The sequence below is a fragment of the Mustela nivalis genome (genome assembly GCF_964662115.1).
Source record: "Mustela nivalis genome assembly, chromosome: X".
In the NCBI taxonomy this organism is placed as follows: domain Eukaryota; kingdom Metazoa; phylum Chordata; class Mammalia; order Carnivora; family Mustelidae; genus Mustela; species Mustela nivalis.
The window spans coordinates 100,296,441-100,316,248 of NC_139040.1; the positions used below are offsets into that span (position 1 = coordinate 100,296,441).

Here is a 19,808-nt window from a genome sequence, read left to right on the forward strand (position 1 = left end):
ATATATATATATATATATATATATATCATGGGTATAATGTGCAAGGAGGTTTTCTTACTTTCTTCTTGTTATGCTAAAAGTAGTGTCTCCGCTTCTAGCTAAGACTAATCTCTCCACAGATCTGGATGCCATCTCTTCCACCCTTAGAGGATTGGTTATTCCTTCATTCTCCTAAATCTGTTTTCTCTCCTACATGTTTTGCCCCTCACCATTCTCAAGTCTCCCCAAACCTTTTTTAAAAGATTTTATTTATTTATTTATTTATTTATTTATTTGACAGACAGAGATCACAAGTAGGCAGAGAGGCAGGCAGAGGTGGGGGGGAAGCAGGCTCCCTACTGAGCAGAGACCCCGAAGTGGGGCTGGATCCCAGGATCCTGAGATCATGACCTGAGCTGAAGGCAGAGGCTTAACCCACTGAGCCACCCAGGTGCCCCTCAAGTCTCTCCAAACTTAGCAGAAGCCCTCCGTCCATGTCCCTTCCCCTTCCAAATACTATCTCCTGTCCCCTCCTATCCCATTTCAGTCTCCGAAGTCTGAAGGGTTCACCCTCACTTGTTGCTCTCAGTTTCTCCCACTTTCTACTCAAGTAATGTTTCTTCTTCCATCACTCTACCGAACACCTCTTTTCAGCACTATAAATGATCTTTTCATCGTGAAATTCAAGGGGCAGTTTCCATCTTACATTTCTCAGCATCACGTGACACAAATGACCACACCCTTCCATTGAACCCCTAATCTGGGAACTCTCCCTCTGTGGCTACTCTCTGCTTTTCAGCTTCATCATCTCTTGCTGGGCCATTAAGTGTTGACCTTTAGCACGACCCATCCCAGTCTCTCTTCCCTTTTCATTCTATAGTCACTTTCCAGTCTTTCACCTAGAAGGGTTACCTGAGGGCACCTAGACCCAGGCACCCCCAAATATGTCCCTCCACCTGCGGCTCCTACTTGCCAATTGGCTGCTCCACTCAGCACTTCCACTTTGATGCCTTAGTGGGCTTGAGGCTGAACTGTAATGTTTTCTTCCCCCTGCCTACCTAACTCCACCCTTCCTTCCCTTTCCATGGTGTTCCTGATCTTAGTGAGTGGCACCAGCCGTCCCCCATTTGCTTACGTTGGAAACCCTGGAGTAGAGCTGCATAAGTACCTTCTGGAGCGCTCAGCAGCAAAATATGCTTTCTCTTTTTGAAATAAAACAAACAAACTAACTTGGGGCACCCAGGTGGCTCAGTGGGTTAAGCATCTGCCTTCAGCTAAGGTCATGATCCTGGGATCCTGGGAACGAGCCCCACATGGGGCTCCCTGCTCAGGAAGGAGCCTACTTCTCTCTCTCTCTCCCTCTCCTCTCCTGTTCCTGCTCTCTAGCTCTCTCTATCTTAAATAAATAAATACATAAAATCTCAAAAAAGAAACCCTAAAGCATACCATAACTAAAGGAAGTCTTTAAAAATTCTTCTTTTCCCACAGTGTCCTGCACTGCCCAAGAGTCCGTAGTCGGTTACCAATTCCTGGTGATTCTGCTTCCTAAGACATTTTTAGGTTGGCCTCCTCCAGATCGGCCAATACACTATATTCTTTTTTTTTTTTTAAAGATTTTTATTAATTAATTTATTTATTTGACAGACAGAGACCACAAGTAGGCTGAGAGGCAGGCAGAGAGAGAGGAGGAAGCAGGCTCCCCACTGAGTTGAGAGCCCAACGTGGGGCTCGATCCCAGGACCCTGAGATCATGACCTGAGCTGAAGGCAGAGGCTTTAACCCATTGAGCCACCCAGGCGCCCCCAATACACTATGTTCTAAGCCATACTGACTGGTTGTCGTTATATCTGCAGTAGCCTCTGAACCCTCCTCCTTCCTCCAAATTATTCTCCACACATCAGCCAGGCAGGATGATTCCAGGAATACACGTAGCTGATCCTGTCACTCCACTACCTGAAACCTCTCAATGGCTCCCCACTGTCCTTAGGGTGGAATCTCAGTCCTTCACAGGTCCACAACTCCGCCACTTTGCCATGAGCTAGTGTCACCTCTTTGAGCTCCTGCAAAGAGCTCTGTTCTTTATGAGCCTTTGCCCACGATTTACTTTCTGCCCAGAGCTCTCACCTCTCCCAGCTTCTCCTTCCAGTTCTTAGATTTAATGATGTTTCTTCAGATAAGCATTTCTTAACCTCTCACATCAGGCCAGTGCTCCCCATTAAACACTTTCTTACTACCTCCGACTTTGCTTTGTAAGTAAATGATTATTTGTGTATTGCCTCATTTAATCTCTCCTTCTGGTTTTAACCAAACTCCCTTAGAAAGTCAATAATACACTCTTCTCCACACAAGGTCCCTGAATCCGGCTTCTAGCTGGTGCCCACAACTACCACATGTACATACATTTCCTCATCCTGGAAGATGGCTTTTTGCCTCTGTGTTTTATGGTGTATGGGAGACTAAAGTTTGTAGAAAAATATCTCTGGACGAATTCTAAAGCAATGGTGGTCTGCTGTTTGTGAATCTCTTTGTGCATTTCCTGTCAGTAGTGGGTGGCACACCTCAGCCTTCTCAGGGAGGACAGAGGGAGAGGTCCAAAGGACAGGCTGGGCTAGCTAAGCTAGACCCTAGCTCTCCTCCTTTGTATAATCAACACATCCACGAGGGAGTAACATGAACCACCTTACAGGATCGCGGTAGGATTCATTCATTCGAGAAAGATTTAATGAGCATCTACTATACGGAAGGTCTCCGGTTACATGCTGGGAATACAAATGCGTTTTGGATATTTAGCAGAGTCCCTATTTCATTTATAGTTAGAGATGGTCACTTATTACTAGTATTGTTACGGTTATGTGTCGAAGTTTGCCTATGTCACATAGTCTGAGTGACAGAGTATGTGATATTTGTGACGTTTGTCATTACGCTTACGAGGTCCCTGCCAGGCCTAGATAAACCACCACGATCAGCGTGCAGCCTCAGAAGCATCCCTGCGCGCGGCGTGGCCGCCCCTCTCCTCCCGGCCACCAGAGGGCGCGCGGCCTCTACCGCCCCGCCCGCTGCGTCTGCGCTTGCGCCCGCGCCGTGCCGGCCGCCCGGCCCACTGCTCCTCTCCCCCGTCGTCGGCCCCGCCTCGCGCCCCAACGTTCCGCCTCCGTTGCCCCTAGCGGCTGTTTGTTGACTTCCGGGGACGCGGTAGTAGCCGATGTCCGGGGTGTCGCTATGGGGGCCCGGGGGGCTTCCGCGGCCCGCGTCGGGACTGAGGCCCTGCCATAGGCCCCACCGAGTCGCCCCCGCCACCTTTCCGGGTCAGGCGCAGGCTCCCCGCATCCCCCTTGGCATGGGGGAACCCGAGGAGGTGGTGCCCGGTGAGTCGCGTCCGCGGGGTTGGTGGCGGGCCGGGAGGGAGGGTCCGCGGGCGGGCAGGCGGCCAGGTCCCGCCTCCGGGCCGCCCCATCTAGGGAAAGGCCCAAGCAACGGCCGCCGGAGGGGGTCTGGAGATCGGGCCGCGTCTGGGCGATAGTCTGAGAGGAGCAGAAAGGAAGGGCAGGGGGAGCACGGGGAAGGGGTGCTTGTGTTTTTTTTTTTTTTTCTCTTTCTTTTGAAATAAGCTTTCGATGAGTTTCTCGAACGCAGGGGCAGTTTTTACCTCCCTATAAACTTTCCCAAAGTACCCCCTTCGAGGTCCCCAAGACCCAGTTATGTATTGATTGCAGTAAAGAGTGGGTGACTAGGGGGCGTGGGGTAACAGACGAGAGGGGAAATCGACTTAGAGAGAAGGGGCGGTGGGAGCCATTAACGAGCGCTCTTGTAAAACTTTAACCCTGAGCTGCAGAAATACGTTTGACATTGTGACGCTGTACCACACGTATAGTGTAACAAGTTTCATGAACTGGTGCTTACTCTAACCACTTGATTGCTCTCAGGTCTGTCGTATAGTACATTCCTTTGAAAATGATAGTCGTGACTTACTAAATTGATTTTCTCACCCACTAATGGGTCAAGACCAAAAATTTAAAAAAAAAAAAGTACTGGATTACAGCAGTATCAAGTGTGTGTGTGTAGTGTTTTCTGCCATGTTCTTGTCTCTAACATGATTAGATTCCTGACCTCCTGGAGTTCACAATCTAGTGAGAAATACTAGAAAGTAAGCATAATGATAGTACCATTTCACAATAGATAATAACTACTAGGGGACAGAGCAAGCCACCAAACCTTGGCTTGGGGTGAGGGTATCAGGGCAGGCTAACTGGGAAGCCAGAATAGAACAAAACGAAATTATTCATTCTAGAAATACCCAAAGTGTGTTCTAGAACCTGGCCTATCCAATCTAAGTAATTGGTTTCAATTGACACACCTCACAATTGTTCTCAAAGGGTTTTTCATAGTGGCTAGTCCCTTGTACATTATCATTTATTATTAATACTTATGTTCCCTATATTTGCTTTATGGCACCCATTAGTTTCTTTCTGTGTGATTATTCTCCTTGAGATTATCTCAAAAGTTGGATCTGGCCTCGTGTGCGTGCGTGCGTGCATGCGTGCGTGCGTGTGTGTGTGTGTGTGTGTGTGTGTTTAAAATGTTATTGAGAACTGGTAGGGATTTTTGATCTTTCTCTAAAATGGTACTGGACCAAAATAGTTTGTGACTACTACTCATATCAGGTAGTGTTTAATGACTTAAGAGTGTTAAATCTCAACATACTCTATGGACATGATGCTAAAAATGAAACTCAATACTGTCCTAGTCCCATGTGTGGAGAAAAGCCTTCAGTCAGGCTAGACCATGAGGTGTTGTAAACCAGTGTTAATAGGGCAGGATTGTTATCAATCAGCTCATTCCAGGGAGCAGATGGTCCATCGGGGGAAACAGACTTTCAGTAACGGAGGACTGCCTTACCTTTTTTTTTTTTTTTCCCTACTTTCCTCCAGTAAATGAATAATACTTATTTAGTAGATTTCATAAATAAAACCAGAATAAAGTCTGAGCAGTAAGACTGAATTAAGGTAGAAGGAGGATGTAAACAGTGCTGGAGTGGAGCAGAGCTGCCATGAGACAAGGAATCTGTACAGATAAATTACTGAAAAAAAATTTTGGTAACAGACAACATAGTAAAAGTTGTAAAATAGAAACTGTCATATATTTGCAGGTTCGGGTGCTGTGTTTACATTTGGAAAAACTAAATTTGCTGAAAATATTCCCAGCAAATTTTGGTTTAAAAATGACATACCTACATTTCTTTCATGTGGAGATGAACATACTGCTATTGTTACAGGTTAGTACTGAAATCCTAAGTGAGGATGGTAATCCTGAAAGAATCCTAGATATTATAGATGTGCTGTGTTTCAAACATGTTGAATATACTTTCCTTTACCAGAATAATGTTTTTTCTTTCTTTCATCAGAGGTTTCTTGACAATGTGATGCATCAAGGGAGTGTTTTAAATTTTAAATCCCCTTAGCATATTTAAATAGGATTTTGTATAAATGCTACTTTCTTGGAATAAATTTAATATATCTATATAATCAAACTGATTACTGCATAATCTTAGAAACTTTTTATACCTAACAGAATCTGGTAACCTGTAATGGACAGTTAAAATAATTCATTTTAACCTGGGCAAGGTAACCTGTTTGAACACGGGAAAGCAATACAACTTTTAAGTGTAGCCTTTTTTATTGCTTTGTGATGACTTGATCTCACATCACTTTATGTTGAAAATGCTTCGATTTCTTATGTCTTTTTCCTTCCCACCAGGAAATAATAAACTTTACATGTTTGGCAGTAACAACTGGGGCCAGTTAGGATTAGGATCAAAGTCAACTATTAACAAGCCAACGTGTGTCAAAGGTTTGGGGGTCTTTTCTTCTTTATTGCTTTAAATACTTAAACCTCATAAAGTACTTTGTATTGATTGTGATGTTCTTTAATATATTAGGAATAATAAAGCCCTTAGTTCTTTATTTTCCATTATTTACTTGGCTATTATTGGTGTCTGACTTTATTTTTTATATGATAATCAGAACTACTTTTATGTGTTAGGGTCTAAAAATCACATTGCTTTTAAACCCAAAGAACACAAAGGAAGTGATGATTCTTCAGTATTACATTTGAATATCCTTTTATTTTGCCTGTTTGTTAACCTGCTTAAATATTACTGTTATTGTATATACAAAGAATAACCAATACAATATATAAGAATTTTGAGCTTTGTCTTACTTGTTAGAGTTGTTGGCATCATGGTTCTAGGTAGCTGTTGGCTTTATGAATTATACTTGACCCTGCTGTATATAGTGAGTAGATGTACTGACTGAGACATTTGGACTAGGGGTTGATTAGTAGTGTCCTTAAAAGTACAGGACAAAATATTTTAAATCAGGACTCTCCCAGAAAATATGGGATATATAATACCTTTACAAAGCTTTCCTGGCATTATGTGTAAAGCTTCTATTTTGCTGTAACCTGTGAACAGGTGATGGAGATTCCTTGGGATGTGACAAGAGCAATATTCTTAATCTTCCTAGCCAAATTTGTAATTTCAGCTCAAAATGTCAGTGTAGTTTAGCATATCCATGCTATTTATAGATAATGTTATGGAATTTTCAAAGTATTCCACTTGGTCAAAAAGTATTTATTGAGCACAATCTACTAAACCCTGGGTTTTTTTTTTTTTTTAAACCCTGGGTTTATTCACATGATCTTTACTCTCAAATATCTAATAGATGAAGTAACAGGATTGTCTAGACTGTGAGATCTTTGACACCAGAGACTGTGTCTTAGTGATTTTTGCAGCCTCTATGGTAAGCACTTAGGCAGTGTTCTTTAAATCTCTTTTGAACATGTAAATGAATGAGTGAAGAGCTTTACCATAGGTTATACCTGTGACTCTTGGACTTGTAGTGTTTCGCTGTGTGAGATAGAAGGTGAGCTTGACAACGGCGATAGCAGATTAGGGACTAGGTGATTAGTTTGGTGAGGAGGCAGTGTAACAGTGCCATGAATCTCAGTACATAATCATTACCGGTGGACATTTTAAAAACACTTTTAAAAACATTTTAAAAACACCTCAGACCTGCTGACTCAGATTCTCCAGGGGTAGGGCTGAGCTATCTGTACTTTTCTCAAAGCTCCACTGGTCATTATGATGCACAGCTAGTTCTAAAAACTTCTGGCTTATTAATTAAGAACTTTGGAGTCAGACAGGCTTGGGTTTAAAATCTCATTTCTACTGGTTAGTTACCATTTGACCTGTGTTATTTATCACTGTTGTAAACATAAAATCTTTTGTCATTTTTAAAATATTTTTAGCTTTAAAACCTGAAAAAGTGAAATTTGCTGCCTGTGGACGGAACCACACCCTAGTTTCAACAGGTATAGTATTCAATCTGTGTGACTTCCTTCCCAACTTGAGAACAGATCTCCAGTATGGTTTTGTAAAATTAATAGAAATGGTACCTTGGCAATAATAAGATTAGGATTTTTTAAAATATAAATGGTTAGCACACTTGTTTGCCTTTGAAAATACATAGATAGGGGCGTCTGGGTGGCTCAGTAGGTTAAGCGACTGCCTTCGGCTCAGGTCATGATCCTGGAGTCCTGGAATCGAGTCCCACATCAGACTCCCTGCTGAGCCCTCCCGCTGATCTCTCTCCTCTCATGCTGGCGCATGCTCTCTCTCTCTCTCAAATAAATAAATAAAATCATTAAAAATTTTTAAAAGAAAATACATAGATAAATGTTACATGCCTGCAGAAAATCTTGGATTATGTCAAGGGGCAGCCCATCCTTACCTATGTGTACACCTCAGGGGCCGCCCGCTCCTGGTCTTGCGCTTTCCTCTTTTCTGAGGGTGAGTGGGACCTACCCCCAAAAGGCTATTGATGTGAACATAGTTCCAATTAAAATCCAAATGGGCTGTATACGTCTGTGTGTAGAAACTCAAAAGGTGTTTTTAAAGTTTGTATGGAAAAGGACAAGACCCAGAATAGCCAAAACAGTTTTTATAAAAAACAAAAGCAGAGGACCACCACTACTGATTTCAAGACCTCTAAAGCCACAGTAATCAAGACATTGGGCTACTGGCAAAAAGAGAGACAGAGATTATCAGAACAAAAGAGAGTCCAGAAGTAGACCCACACATATATGCCCAACTAATGTTTGGTAAAAGTGCCAAGGCAATTCAATGGAGAAAAAGTAGTCTTTTCAACAAATGCTCCTGGAACAAGTGGCCATCCAGGCGCTGATCACTGAGCTACCTTTCCTACCTCCTTCCCCCCACCTCCTGCCGCCCACCCCCATAGCCTCTTCTGTGTTCAGGTTATTCTCATCGTCTCTGGCTCCTCCTTGGCCCTTTCCCCTCATTCATACGTTTGCCTTGCTAAAATGTCTTTCTCTTATTCAGATTCTTGTCTTTTAAGATCCAGTATTAAGTCTTCTTCCACGGAGCTTTCTGTGGCTCTTCAACTTTGACTCATGTCATCCTCTGAACTGCTTTAGCATTCCACCAACTCTGGTTCACCCAATATGTGTTAAATTCCATGGCCTTGTCGTATGTTCCATTGGAAAGCTGGTCTTGGTTCCTCAATTAGATTTCATCTTTTCTAAAATAATATCTTAAATTTTTACTGACTCAGGCTGGTTTTGCTCACAGTTTCCCCTATAATTTAGTGAGGCTTTACCTTTGTGTGCATCTGTATGACAGATAAAACTAAGTTTTTTTTTTAAGATTTTATTTATTTATTTGAGAGAGAGAAAGTGAGAGAGAGCATGAGCAAGGAGAAGGTCAGAGAGCGAAGCCGACTCCCCATGGAGCTGGGAGCCTGATGCGGGACTCGATCTCGGGACTCCGGGATCATGACCTGAGCCGAAGGCAGTCGTCCAACCAACTGAGCCACCCAGGCGTCCCTAAAACTAAGTTTTAATATGTGTATGTTTTTAAAAATCTTCATTACTTTTGAGCTTACTGACAATTTTTATTATCTAGGCATGATATACTTCATATTTAATTAATAAAGTAATTAGCACACATTTATATAGTGTGTACAACAAACATATGCCGTTCTAAGAATTTTATAAATGTCAGCTAATGTGATCTTCATACGAGATCAGGCGCATTCAGGGTGGTATGGCTGTAGACTAATGTGATCTTCATAAACAACTCTGTGAAGTAGGCACTATTCTTATCCCCATTTTGCAGATGAGGAATATGAGAGCCACTGTGACGCACAGCTTGCCTAGGTCACACACCTCACGAATGGCAGGCCAGCATTTGCACCCAGGAAATCTGGCTCTTCAGTCCTTTCTCCTAAAACACAATACTATATTGCCTTCTTGTTTAGCTAGAAAATTAAAATACATATAGAATTTTCATGTTTCTAATTATATTCTTTCTGGATTTGCCTCATTTTACTCATTACATATTATATCTCAACTTTAATGGGTATGGAAGTTAAAATTAATGAACCACATCTCTTTTAAAATAGTTTGATTTGGATTATAAACTAATTTGGAAACTACTTTTCTCTTTTTGCTCTGATTTAATAAACGCTGCATTAGCGAGGAAATACATTCTGCACGTTCTGTGCATTTTAGTTGCTACTTAAGCTCTAGACCAATTTAGAAAATCTCACAAAAATGTATAACCTTGCTTGTTTTGCTTGATTTTTGACAACGAATTGGAGTTGTTCACCAAATGGTGGGATAATGTCAGCTTTCGGCTTCCTTCACTGTTAATAGAGGAAATATCTGGAAACTGGCCTGTCTCGTAAAGATGGTGACTGTAGTATATGGATGTTTCTTTCCTTTTCCATGTGCAGAAGGAGGCAAAGTATATGCAGCTGGAGGAAATAATGAAGGACAGCTGGGACTTGGTGACACTGACGAGAGAAACTCTTTTCATCTAATTAGTTTTTTTACTTCCCAGCATAAGATTAAACAGCTCTCTGCTGGATCCAACACTTCAGCTGCACTAACTGGTGAGAATTTGTTCCACATCAGGCTGGGAATCGTCCCTTTCCGTTAGACCAGGATAAGTCAACTGAGTCACCTGACCCCAGCGGTCTGTTTCGTTTTCTTTCCTTAACCATGTGTTTTCAGAAGACATAAAAATTGAACTTTGAATCATGACATATAGTCCAGTTTTGTGCTTACCTAGGTTTAGACATAAACACACGTAGCTGCCATGCTTCCATCTACTCCTGTAGATACTAAATATTCATCCTGTGTTCTGGACATTATATTTGCAGCTCTAATAAGTTGCTATCAGAAACAGAGAAATCGGTTGGATATGTGTTATCAGAATATGGTCTGGGGGGGTGCCTGGCTGGCTCAATTGGAAGAGCACGTGGCTGATCTTGGGTTGTGAGTTTGAGCCCCACCTTGGGCATAGAGTTTACTTAAATAAATACACTTTAAAAAACAAAATAAATTACACAGTCTGTATTGGTCATTGCATCTCTCTGCTCTCCCTCTCTAAGCCCATATGAGAAATGTCTTTAACATGGGAGCCAAGGTACCCACGGTGTCTGTGAAGGAGCTACAGTGGGCTTCTCCGCTCCAGTAGGGGAGCTGAGTGGCCCCTGGTGCCACTCCAGGTGCCAGGAGGGCTGGAGTCGCATGGCAGCACGGTGCCCGCAGTACCGTCCACTGTCCACTTAGCCTCTCGATGTCCTTATGGTTCTGATTTTCCATTTTCCTTTAATTTGGCTTATTATTAAACCACTTCAAAGTTTTAAAAAATTTAAATGAATTAAAAGACCTAAGTCTTGATAATTTCCTTCCTAAAATATTTTGCCTAGTTTCATTTCTCCTTCCCTTGAAACCCTAATCAGAAAGAGCACAAGCTGCTGCATTCTGGAGATGCTCTGTGTGCTCAGGTGGCTCCCTAATCTCTGAAGCTGCAGTGTGTGTTTTCAAGGATAAATTGTAAAACAAAACAAAACAAAACAAAAAACAAAACCACCCTGAACTGCATTTCTTTTTCTTTTTTGTTTTTCTTCAAAACATTAAAACGTTTATATAGTGTTCTTAAGAGTAAGGTCCTCCAGGCCGTGTTGACCAGGGACTTGCCCAGGAAAGGTCCAGGGCTGCTTATGCTGTTGTTCAGTTCGTTTGCAGTCTGAGTGCTTGAGAGGAAGAAACATTTGCTGTTCGGAGATGGTAAACTAAGAAAAGGAAAGAAGATTCTGTCTTTGCTGTTGAGATAAAAATATGGACACGATTTACATCATGTTATCCTCTGTCCTTTATTATCCTAGAAGCCTTTCCTGTTAAAATTGAACTCTTATGCAGCTAGCTGGTATGAATGTCTTAGTAGCACTTTTCTATCAAGACACATAGTTTTTCTGAATTAAAGAATAAGTGCTGTGTTGGAAATATAATAACTCGATAGCCTTGCTACCTCCTAAAACCTTGTTTTCCTCCTTATGTTTTCTTTGTAGAGGATGGAGAGCTTTTTATGTGGGGTGACAATTCCGAAGGGCAAATTGGTTTAAAAAATATAACTAATGTGTGTGTCCCTCAACAAGTGACTGTTGGGAAACCTATCTCCTGGATCTCCTGTGGATATTATCACTCAGCTTTTGTAACAAGTAAGACAGAACATTTTGGATTCATCATGTTACCTCCTATTTCTAAGTGTTTACTCAATTGATAATAAAATCTAATTCTCTACCATACTGTGGAAATAATGCCATGGCAGTCTGTCATGAAATAATAGTGGTCCATTTTGGGTCACAGTGTTTTCTGCATTTTAATGAGAGTTTACTTTCTCTGAGACGTTAACTTTTTTTGTGAATATTAGAAAAGCAAAATGTGTGTGTTAGAAACTTCTAAACCTTGGTTCTCAACTTCTTGGATTGCTTGACATTGGAAATGAGATCTATGGGCCACTTTCCCTTGGGTGCACTTGCCTCTGTACTTAGACCTTGTCTACTTTTGTCCTGCTAATTTGCTTTTATCGGTTCAGTAAGGGAGTCATACACTTTCATGGTGAGAGCAGGGATGTAGAGTAGGTGGAAAGGGAAGATTGCTCAGTATGAGACAGGATTTCCTTTGCCAAACTTTGCTTAGCATCCCCAATCTCTCCCTTTCTGGGGCTCCCTGGCAACCTTTATCTGCCTTAGTTAAATATTTGAAATGTTTATTTGAGTCTGTGTCTACATAGAGAGTGGTAGAAGTGTGATCGTTCGATTGGTGGTTTTTTTTTAACAGCAAAAACACCTGAGGAAATAGTTTTCTGGCCCCTTTTAGATATCTCTAAGTCTTTGTTTTCCATTCTGTGCTTCTCAGATTCAGATTTAGAAAGTGCTGACTGACCCATTCCAGTGGCCCTCAGATTTACTGGTGAATTGGTAGCACCATGGTACCAAGAGAGGGCAAACTCTGACTCAGCTGCCATTGTTTGCTGCTCTATCAGCTTGTATCTTGGACAAACTAATAATAAATATCGTCAAATGAGGGAATAAGTGAATGAACAATTAACTGTGTTCCTTGGGGCAGTGCTACCTACCAACTAACTGGCAACTTTCTGGCTCCTGGGGTTGGTGTAGTGCTCACTTTGTTTATGAGACAAACAAAAAACACAAACGGAAAAACACAAAAATCCCAAGCAAGAGCATTGTCTTATTTAGATTTTAACAAAACTGACAAATTCAATTTTATGACTAAACTCTGCTTTCAGCCAGTAGGAAAACAAGGAATTGCTCATTGTAGCCAACAGGCATTACATGGGCCTTTTTTGTTTTGTTTATATTTATGCCTTTAAAAAAAACAGCTTTATGGGGTGGAATTTAAGAAAGAAGACAAACGAGCAAAGGGGGAAAAAGAGAAATTAAGAATCAGACTCTTTTTTTTAAAAGATTTTATTTATTTGACAGAGAGAAATCACAAGTAGTCGGAGAGGCAGGCAGAGAGAGAGAGAGGGAAGCAGGCTCCCTGCTGAGCAGAGAGCCCGATGCGGGACTCGATCCCAGGACCCTGAGACCATGACCTGAGCCGAAGGCAGCGGCTTAACCCACTGAGCCACCCAGGCGCCCAAGAATCAGACTCTTAACTGTAGAGAATAATCTGATGGTTGGGGGCAGGTAGGTGGGGTGGGTGAACTAGGTGAAGGGGATTAAGGAGGGCACTTGTCGTGACGAGTACCTGGTGGTGCATGGAAGTGTTGACTCACCATATAGTACACCTGAAACTAATATTAAAAATTAAAAAAAACATACACAAGACCAGCTTTATTGACATATATAGCTCACATACCATACAATTCACCCATGTTAAGGTGTGAGGAGCGGCAGGAATTTATATACAAAAGTGGAGAGAAACTCATCTGGCCTACTAACTCCTTTCATATCAGAGGCAAGAGGCATGGGAAAAAGAGGAAGGGAGCCAGAAGAGCATTTCTGTGCTGGTGCTAAATACTTTTTAGAAAGCTGTAGTTCAAAAAATTTCATTTTCTGTGCAGATCACTCCAGAAAATCAGTAGAGCTGGGTTTGTAGTATTTGACCAAGTTTTCAGTGGTGCATACTATGTGTGTTGAATGTCCCACAACTTCCCTAAGTTCTGTTTTGCTAGGAGAACTCTCAAGCTGCAATAGCTTGAGTTCTACTCACAGCTAAGATTTATCACAGCAAAGGATACAGAGCAAAAACGGCTGGAAGGAGATCTGTGTCCTCCAGGGTAGTCTCACATACACTTCCTAGTCCTTACTCTTTGCGGCACAAGACATGCTTTGAACTACAGGGATGTGTGCCCCATGTCCCTGCCCAGAGAAGCCCACTCTTTTCAGGGTCTTTGGCTTCTGTGTGGGAGTGCTGATTATGTAGGGACACCCTGCTAGCAACTACTCACCGTGACTGAAACTCTGATCCCTTAACATTGATACATCAAGTGTTCATCATCAGTGTTGATGGTTGTTCAAAGCAACCCTAAGAACGAACCCCAGTTGGCATAATTTGCTGTTTGGGTTACAAAACAAAATCATCAGTCACTAACATAACACTCCAAGGGCCACATTCCCAGGGGTTGGTCAGTGACCAATCATCGTTCTCTTAGAGACATGCAAATAACAAATACATAATAAACAACCAGATTTACTGTGTTACCTCTCTCCTGACATGAATGGCAACAGGTTCTGTGTCAGATTAGGTTATATGTCTACAAAGGTTTTTAAATTCTTGCTTATAGAACTCCATTCAGTTCATAGAAATGAATTCTAAGAAGTTCCTGCTTTCAAGAAGCTCAAGTCATAGTGTGATAAGTATAATAAGAGAGCAAGTTAGTAGTGTTGGTATGGACAAGACAGTGATTAAACGTCACGAGTTCCTTGATAAAAGAGAATCTGGAGGAAGTGCCATTAAATTGTACAAAATCTGCTATTTTAAGGCTCAGTCAACATATTCACACAGAAATGCATTTCCTTAAAACCAGTTTCATAAAAGCAATTTTTTATTTCACAAGCATTCATTGAATATTTCATATACCAGACATTGCTAGGTTCTTGGAATACCCAAGTGAACAAGACAAAATCCATGTCCTAATGGAGGCTTAATGTCTAGTCATTTTTGCTTTACTGTAAAAGGAAGTAGAAGTAAGATGGTTTCTATGTGAAACAGCTAAAATCATTTTCTACTTCATTAGTAGCGATGGTCGTGAATTCATAAAGAAATTGGATTAGCATAATCAAGGAGAAAAGAAAATCTTAGCTTGATTTCCTTACCATCCAGTAAAAATATCTTAAGTGTAAACTGATCAAGTTGTCATTTTCTAAATATTTTATTGAACATGAGAATGTGTACCCCAAACACTAGTATTTTGTCCATAATTATGCCGTCCTTGATCATTGTTCTTTTCCTTCAACAGCGGAGGGAGAACTGTACACATTTGGAGAACCAGAGTCTGGGAAGTTAGGTCTTCCCAATCAGCTGCTGGTCAATCACAGAATGCCCCAGCCGGTGCCTGGAATTCCTGAGAAGGTGGTCCAAGTAGCTTGTGGTGGAGGGCACACCGTGGTTCTCACAGGTATGTGTGGCTCCTGCTGCTCCATGCCCTGCTTTCTGGGGTGGCTAATAAAAAAAAATTACATTCATTTTCTTCTTTTGGGATAAAATACTTAACATCTGATCCAATCTCCTCACAGATTTTTAAGTCTTTAATACAGTATTGTTATCTATAGGCACAGTGTTGTACAGCAGACCTCTAGACCTTACCTTGCAAAGCTGAAACCTTATACTCATTGATTAGGGGCACCCCTTTCCCCCTCCCAGCCCCTGGCGCCACCATCCTAGTCTGTGCTTCTAGGAGCTTACAAACTGGCCTTGCATCTCTTTTCATTAAAATCTCTAGCTTTGATTTCCATAGTTTCTACACATCTTTGGCCTATTGAAGAAAACTGTAAGTAGAAAAAAATGAATCTTGTGGAATTGTTTTTGCCAACATAATGGACATTTTCATGATCTTCACATGTTTCTTGGCAGCTGATAATTGTTCTTAGCTTGTTTTCAAGGATAGACTGTTTTCCTCGTGTGTGTGTGTGTGTGTGTGTGTGTGTGTATTCTATATTTCTCTAAAATTGGTATAATTTTTCCTGAAATACCTTCTTTCCCCTGTTCATGCTATTTTCTATGTATCATTGATAATTCTTCTCTTTCTAATGTTCAGAATATAAAACTTGGTAATCTATTTTGCATTTTTATGTTCTATTATAGTAATTTAGCAAAAAGTGTTAAGATTTTAAATTACAAATAATAAAAGAAAGTTAGACACTTATTAGCAATGTCAATTTTGACTTCTGAATGTTATATTTGGTATGACATTTCATTTTTCAGGATTCTAGTCAATATGGTAAGATATACACACTACTTGATAACATGCTTACTGAATTGCTGCCTTTAGATTTGTTCGGCATTAATTTGAGTAGCATACATGGAATACAGCTAGTGAATTGTTATATTTTTTTTGGTCCAAAAGAAATTAACAAGTTTCTGAAGTCACCACTTAATCTTCAGTAACCAAAAGTTAGCAGTGTTGCAGGCAAATTTTGAATAATATCCAGTTCTCAGATGATATGCTTAATGTTGCTAGGTGATTGTGCGATATTTTATCTTTCGATTTTCCTCTCTTACATCGCTTTTCCTTGACTTTTTGTTCTAGTCCAAGTCATGCTTTTTAAGTGGTGATTTCCCAGAATTACAATTCCCAGATGAACTCTGTTTCCAAGTTAGAAATAATTTTTTTCCAAGGCCTCCATTCTATATTTGGAAATAATTCTGAGGTTTAAGATTTCTTTGAATTTCTGTTAACAAAATGGATTTTCATATATTTTTAAGAAGATTTATTTTAGGAATTAAACTTAGAAATTAATCTTTATAAATTATCTGAAAATGCATTCGGTAGGCAGAAGTTCAACTTATTCTTTATGTGTTCTATAATTTCTCTAGTTTAAACAAACATTTATTAGGTGACTGAAGGTTATTCTAAAGAACACAAATGTCGATTATATAAAAATAACATCTCAACTATATAGTTTAAAGTATTGTTACATAAAATGAGCACCCAGATAATCCATGTTACTTTTAATTATGCTTAGAAGTTTAAAATACACAGAAGTGTGGGGGTTTTTTGCAATATTATAGACGTTTAGCTTTCTGTGGACTTAATTTTGAGGTTAAAAACTATGTTGCCAGAAATTATTCTCTCTAGATTTTTGCAGACTTTGGGATCTCACAGACTAGTAAAGTTATTGTATTTTAAGATTTTTAATCTTGTGACACAAATATGAAGACCAGCAGATGGTTGTGATCTTCTGATTTGCATTTGACTAAATGAGGGTATTGCAGGCCAAACGCAACCTTTTCACCGTTATATCATAAATAAAGGGGCATTTCAAAATAAAAATTAAGGAGCTCTCAATTTTATTGTAAAAGACACCCTCTTAAATTATATTCACTTATCTCTATGGAAAGTTTACTGCTTTGCCTATTTTTCACATTTCCCCATGGACCTGTGAGAGCTTTATTATGAGCCAGCCCTGGTGAGAAAGCTGTGTTCTGGAGTACAGTATGGATATAATAGTTAGTCCTAACTGATGAAGAAGTGGACCTGAAGCACATACTGATTATTAGTTTGACTAAGTACTAAACGGAATACCTAAGAGTTATAGGATACTTTGAAGACCTTAAAGAAAGAATAGCTAACCATCTGTTCTAGAGATTTCTCTTCACCAAAGGAAAGGGTTTGAATTAGATGATTTTATGGGGTGGCCTTCCCTAGCATTGTTTTTCCTTTTGTCTATAACTCTGATCTTAAAATATTTCTGGGTACCATTCATTAAAATACTTCAAAGATAATTTAAATTAGTTCATTGCCAGTGAATTTATTTAAAATGTAATACTCCATGTGACCATAAGAGGTGAGAAAATTAAACTACTGGTTGTGGCGATGCTATGATTAGTTTCTCCTTTGAATCAGGGAAACAGTGGACTGCTGAGAAAGGGTAAGTGAGGCAGAGTGATAGATGTATGTCTTTGTCAGCGTTAGCAAAAGCCAAGAAAGTCCTGGTTGTAAGATAGGGTCCACAGTGAAATCTGGATCCCAAGGAAAAATAAGAACTTAGCTTTTCTAGATTATATATATTTTTAAAGATTTTATTTGACAGAGATCACAAGTAGGCAGAGAGAGGTGGGGGGAAAGCAGTCTCCCTGCTGAGCAGAGAGCCCGATGTGGGGCTCGATCTCAGGACCTTGGGATCATGACCTGAGCTAAAGGCAGAGGCTTTAACCCACTGAGCCACCCAGGCGCCCCTCTAGATTATATTTGGACAAACTCATGATCTCTACAGGGCAACAATTTACTGTTCATGAAATCAAATGTATTCTGAGAAACTAGAGTAGTATTCATATGAAGCCACCTACTAAAACCTGTTTTCCTAATAGGGTATCATTTGTTAGCATCGAATTACATTGTTAAATGTTACAAAGGTGATGAGACCAAAAATTATATTAGTTGTTACATGTTTAAAAAAAAAGAATGTTAGGTCATTAAAAAAAAAAAAAGAGGAGACAAACCATGAGACTCATAATCTGACAAACTGAGGGTTGCTGGGGGGAGGGGGGTATGGAGAGTGTGGTTGGGTTATGGACATTGGGGAGGGCATGTGATATGGTGAGTGCTGTGAAATGTGTAAGCCTGACGATTCACAGACCTGTATCCCTGGGGCAAATAATACATTATATGATAATAAAAATAATTTAAAAATTTTTTAGAAGTGTCAGCCCAGTACCTGAAAGCAAACCCAACAGGGTAAGGAACAAAGCTTTTATCACGTGATTCAGGCTGCCTATATGGCCTCATTTCACAGGCTCATCTCAGATAGCCCACGTAACCTAAAGTGGTTATTGGCCAGCTAGAGATGGACACTTGTTTTCATTTACCCAGCATTCTTTTTTTTTTTTTTTTTTTTTTTGTAAAACAAGAAAACATTTTTTTTTTTTTTGGCTGTTACTCTTTTTATTTATTTATTTATTTATTATAAACATATATTTTTATCCCCAGGGGTACAGGTCTGTGAAACACCAGGTTTACACACTTCACAGCACTCACCAAATCACATACCCTCCCCAATGTCCATAATCCCACCCCCTTCTCCCAAACCCCCTCCCCCCAGAAACCCTCATGCTAGGATAAATGAGGCAGAAGAAAGAATTAGTGATATAGAAGACCAAATGACAGAGAATAAAGAAGCTGAGCAAAAGAGGGACAAACAGCTACTGGACCACGAGGGGAGAATTCGAGAGATAAGCGACACCATAAGACGAAACAACATTTACCCAGCATTCTACTTTTAATCCGACATTCGGAACTGGTGACATGCCATACGGTTATTATACTAATTTTTACATTAAAATAAGGATGTTTTGCCATAGCCTCAGTGTGGCTTCATATCCTTGACACAGCCTATTTTCTTTAAGAGGTATGAGCTCTCTGGCTTATTTGTGAAGTGTTATTAGACAGGAAGAATGTAAAACCATATAACAGTAGATAGTTATGTTTTCCTCAGGATCCTCCACTGTCAGAAATGAGATGAGTTGATTAGTTAGTTTTTAGAAAAATGTTCTTAAAACAAAATGTCCTGGGGCACCTGGGTGGCTCAGTGGGTTAAGCTGCTGCCTTCGGCTCAGGTCATGATCTCAGGGTCTTGGGATCGAGTCCCGCATCAGGCTCTCTGCTCAGCGGGGAGCCTGCTTCCCCCCTCTCTCTCTGCCTGCCTCTCTGCCTACTTGTGATCTTTCTCTGTCAAATAAATAAATAAAATCTTATAAAAAAATTTCCTAGTGTGTGTTAAAATTTGCCTGAATGTTTTTTCATATAAGCCTCCCAGCAACCCTGTTAGGAATTATAACATCAGAGAGTTTAGGTAACTGGCCTGCTTTCCCCCTCTAGTAATAATGGAGGTGTGGACTCCTCCCTGAAACCAAAGCTCTTCCTCTTCCTTCTGTAGCATGGAAAGGTGATGTGTGGGGCTTTGGAGAAGAGATCATGCTTCCTGACTCAGGGCCAGCCAGAGTTCTGTAAAGGGATCCTTTCATCACCACTCACTTATCCTGTTTTTGTGCTTTTCCATCTCTCGAGAACATGTGAGCTAATGTTTAATAAGTTATTGGAGGTCCTTTGGAGTCACTTAAAAAACGTTAATATAAAGGAAAAGCTTTTGTCCCCCTTTCATTATTACTGCACTTCCTAGTAAAAGAGCTTTACCTGTGAGTTAATCAAGCATATCTATAGTAAGTTTCAATTCTCATGCAAATTCTCCTCTGAAATTGTTTTACAAAATAGATTG

The 19,808-nt window shown here is 40.4% G+C and overlaps 1 protein-coding gene across 4 annotated transcripts in view; it reads left to right on the plus strand.

Annotated features, from left to right (window-relative positions):
* Window positions 1-2,977: 2,977 nt before the first annotated feature.
* The window catches only part of RPGR (retinitis pigmentosa GTPase regulator), a 147,995-nt gene continuing 131,164 nt past the window's right edge, over window positions 2,978-19,808 (plus strand). For 3 of the 4 annotated variants that reach the window (XM_082717893.1, XM_082717891.1, XM_082717892.1), the window contains exons 1-7: window positions 2,978-3,344; window positions 5,126-5,251; window positions 5,734-5,826; window positions 7,285-7,347; window positions 9,792-9,950; window positions 11,415-11,564; window positions 14,834-14,992. In XM_082717893.1, coding sequence (XP_082574019.1) covers window positions 3,182-3,344; window positions 5,126-5,251; window positions 5,734-5,826; window positions 7,285-7,347; window positions 9,792-9,950; window positions 11,415-11,564; window positions 14,834-14,992 — 913 coding nt within the window. In that variant the 5' untranslated portion in view covers window positions 2,978-3,181. The remainder of the gene's footprint in view (window positions 3,345-5,125; window positions 5,252-5,733; window positions 5,827-7,284; window positions 7,348-9,791; window positions 9,951-11,414; window positions 11,565-14,833; window positions 14,993-19,808) is intronic. The other variant, XM_082717894.1, reaches the window with a different exon arrangement.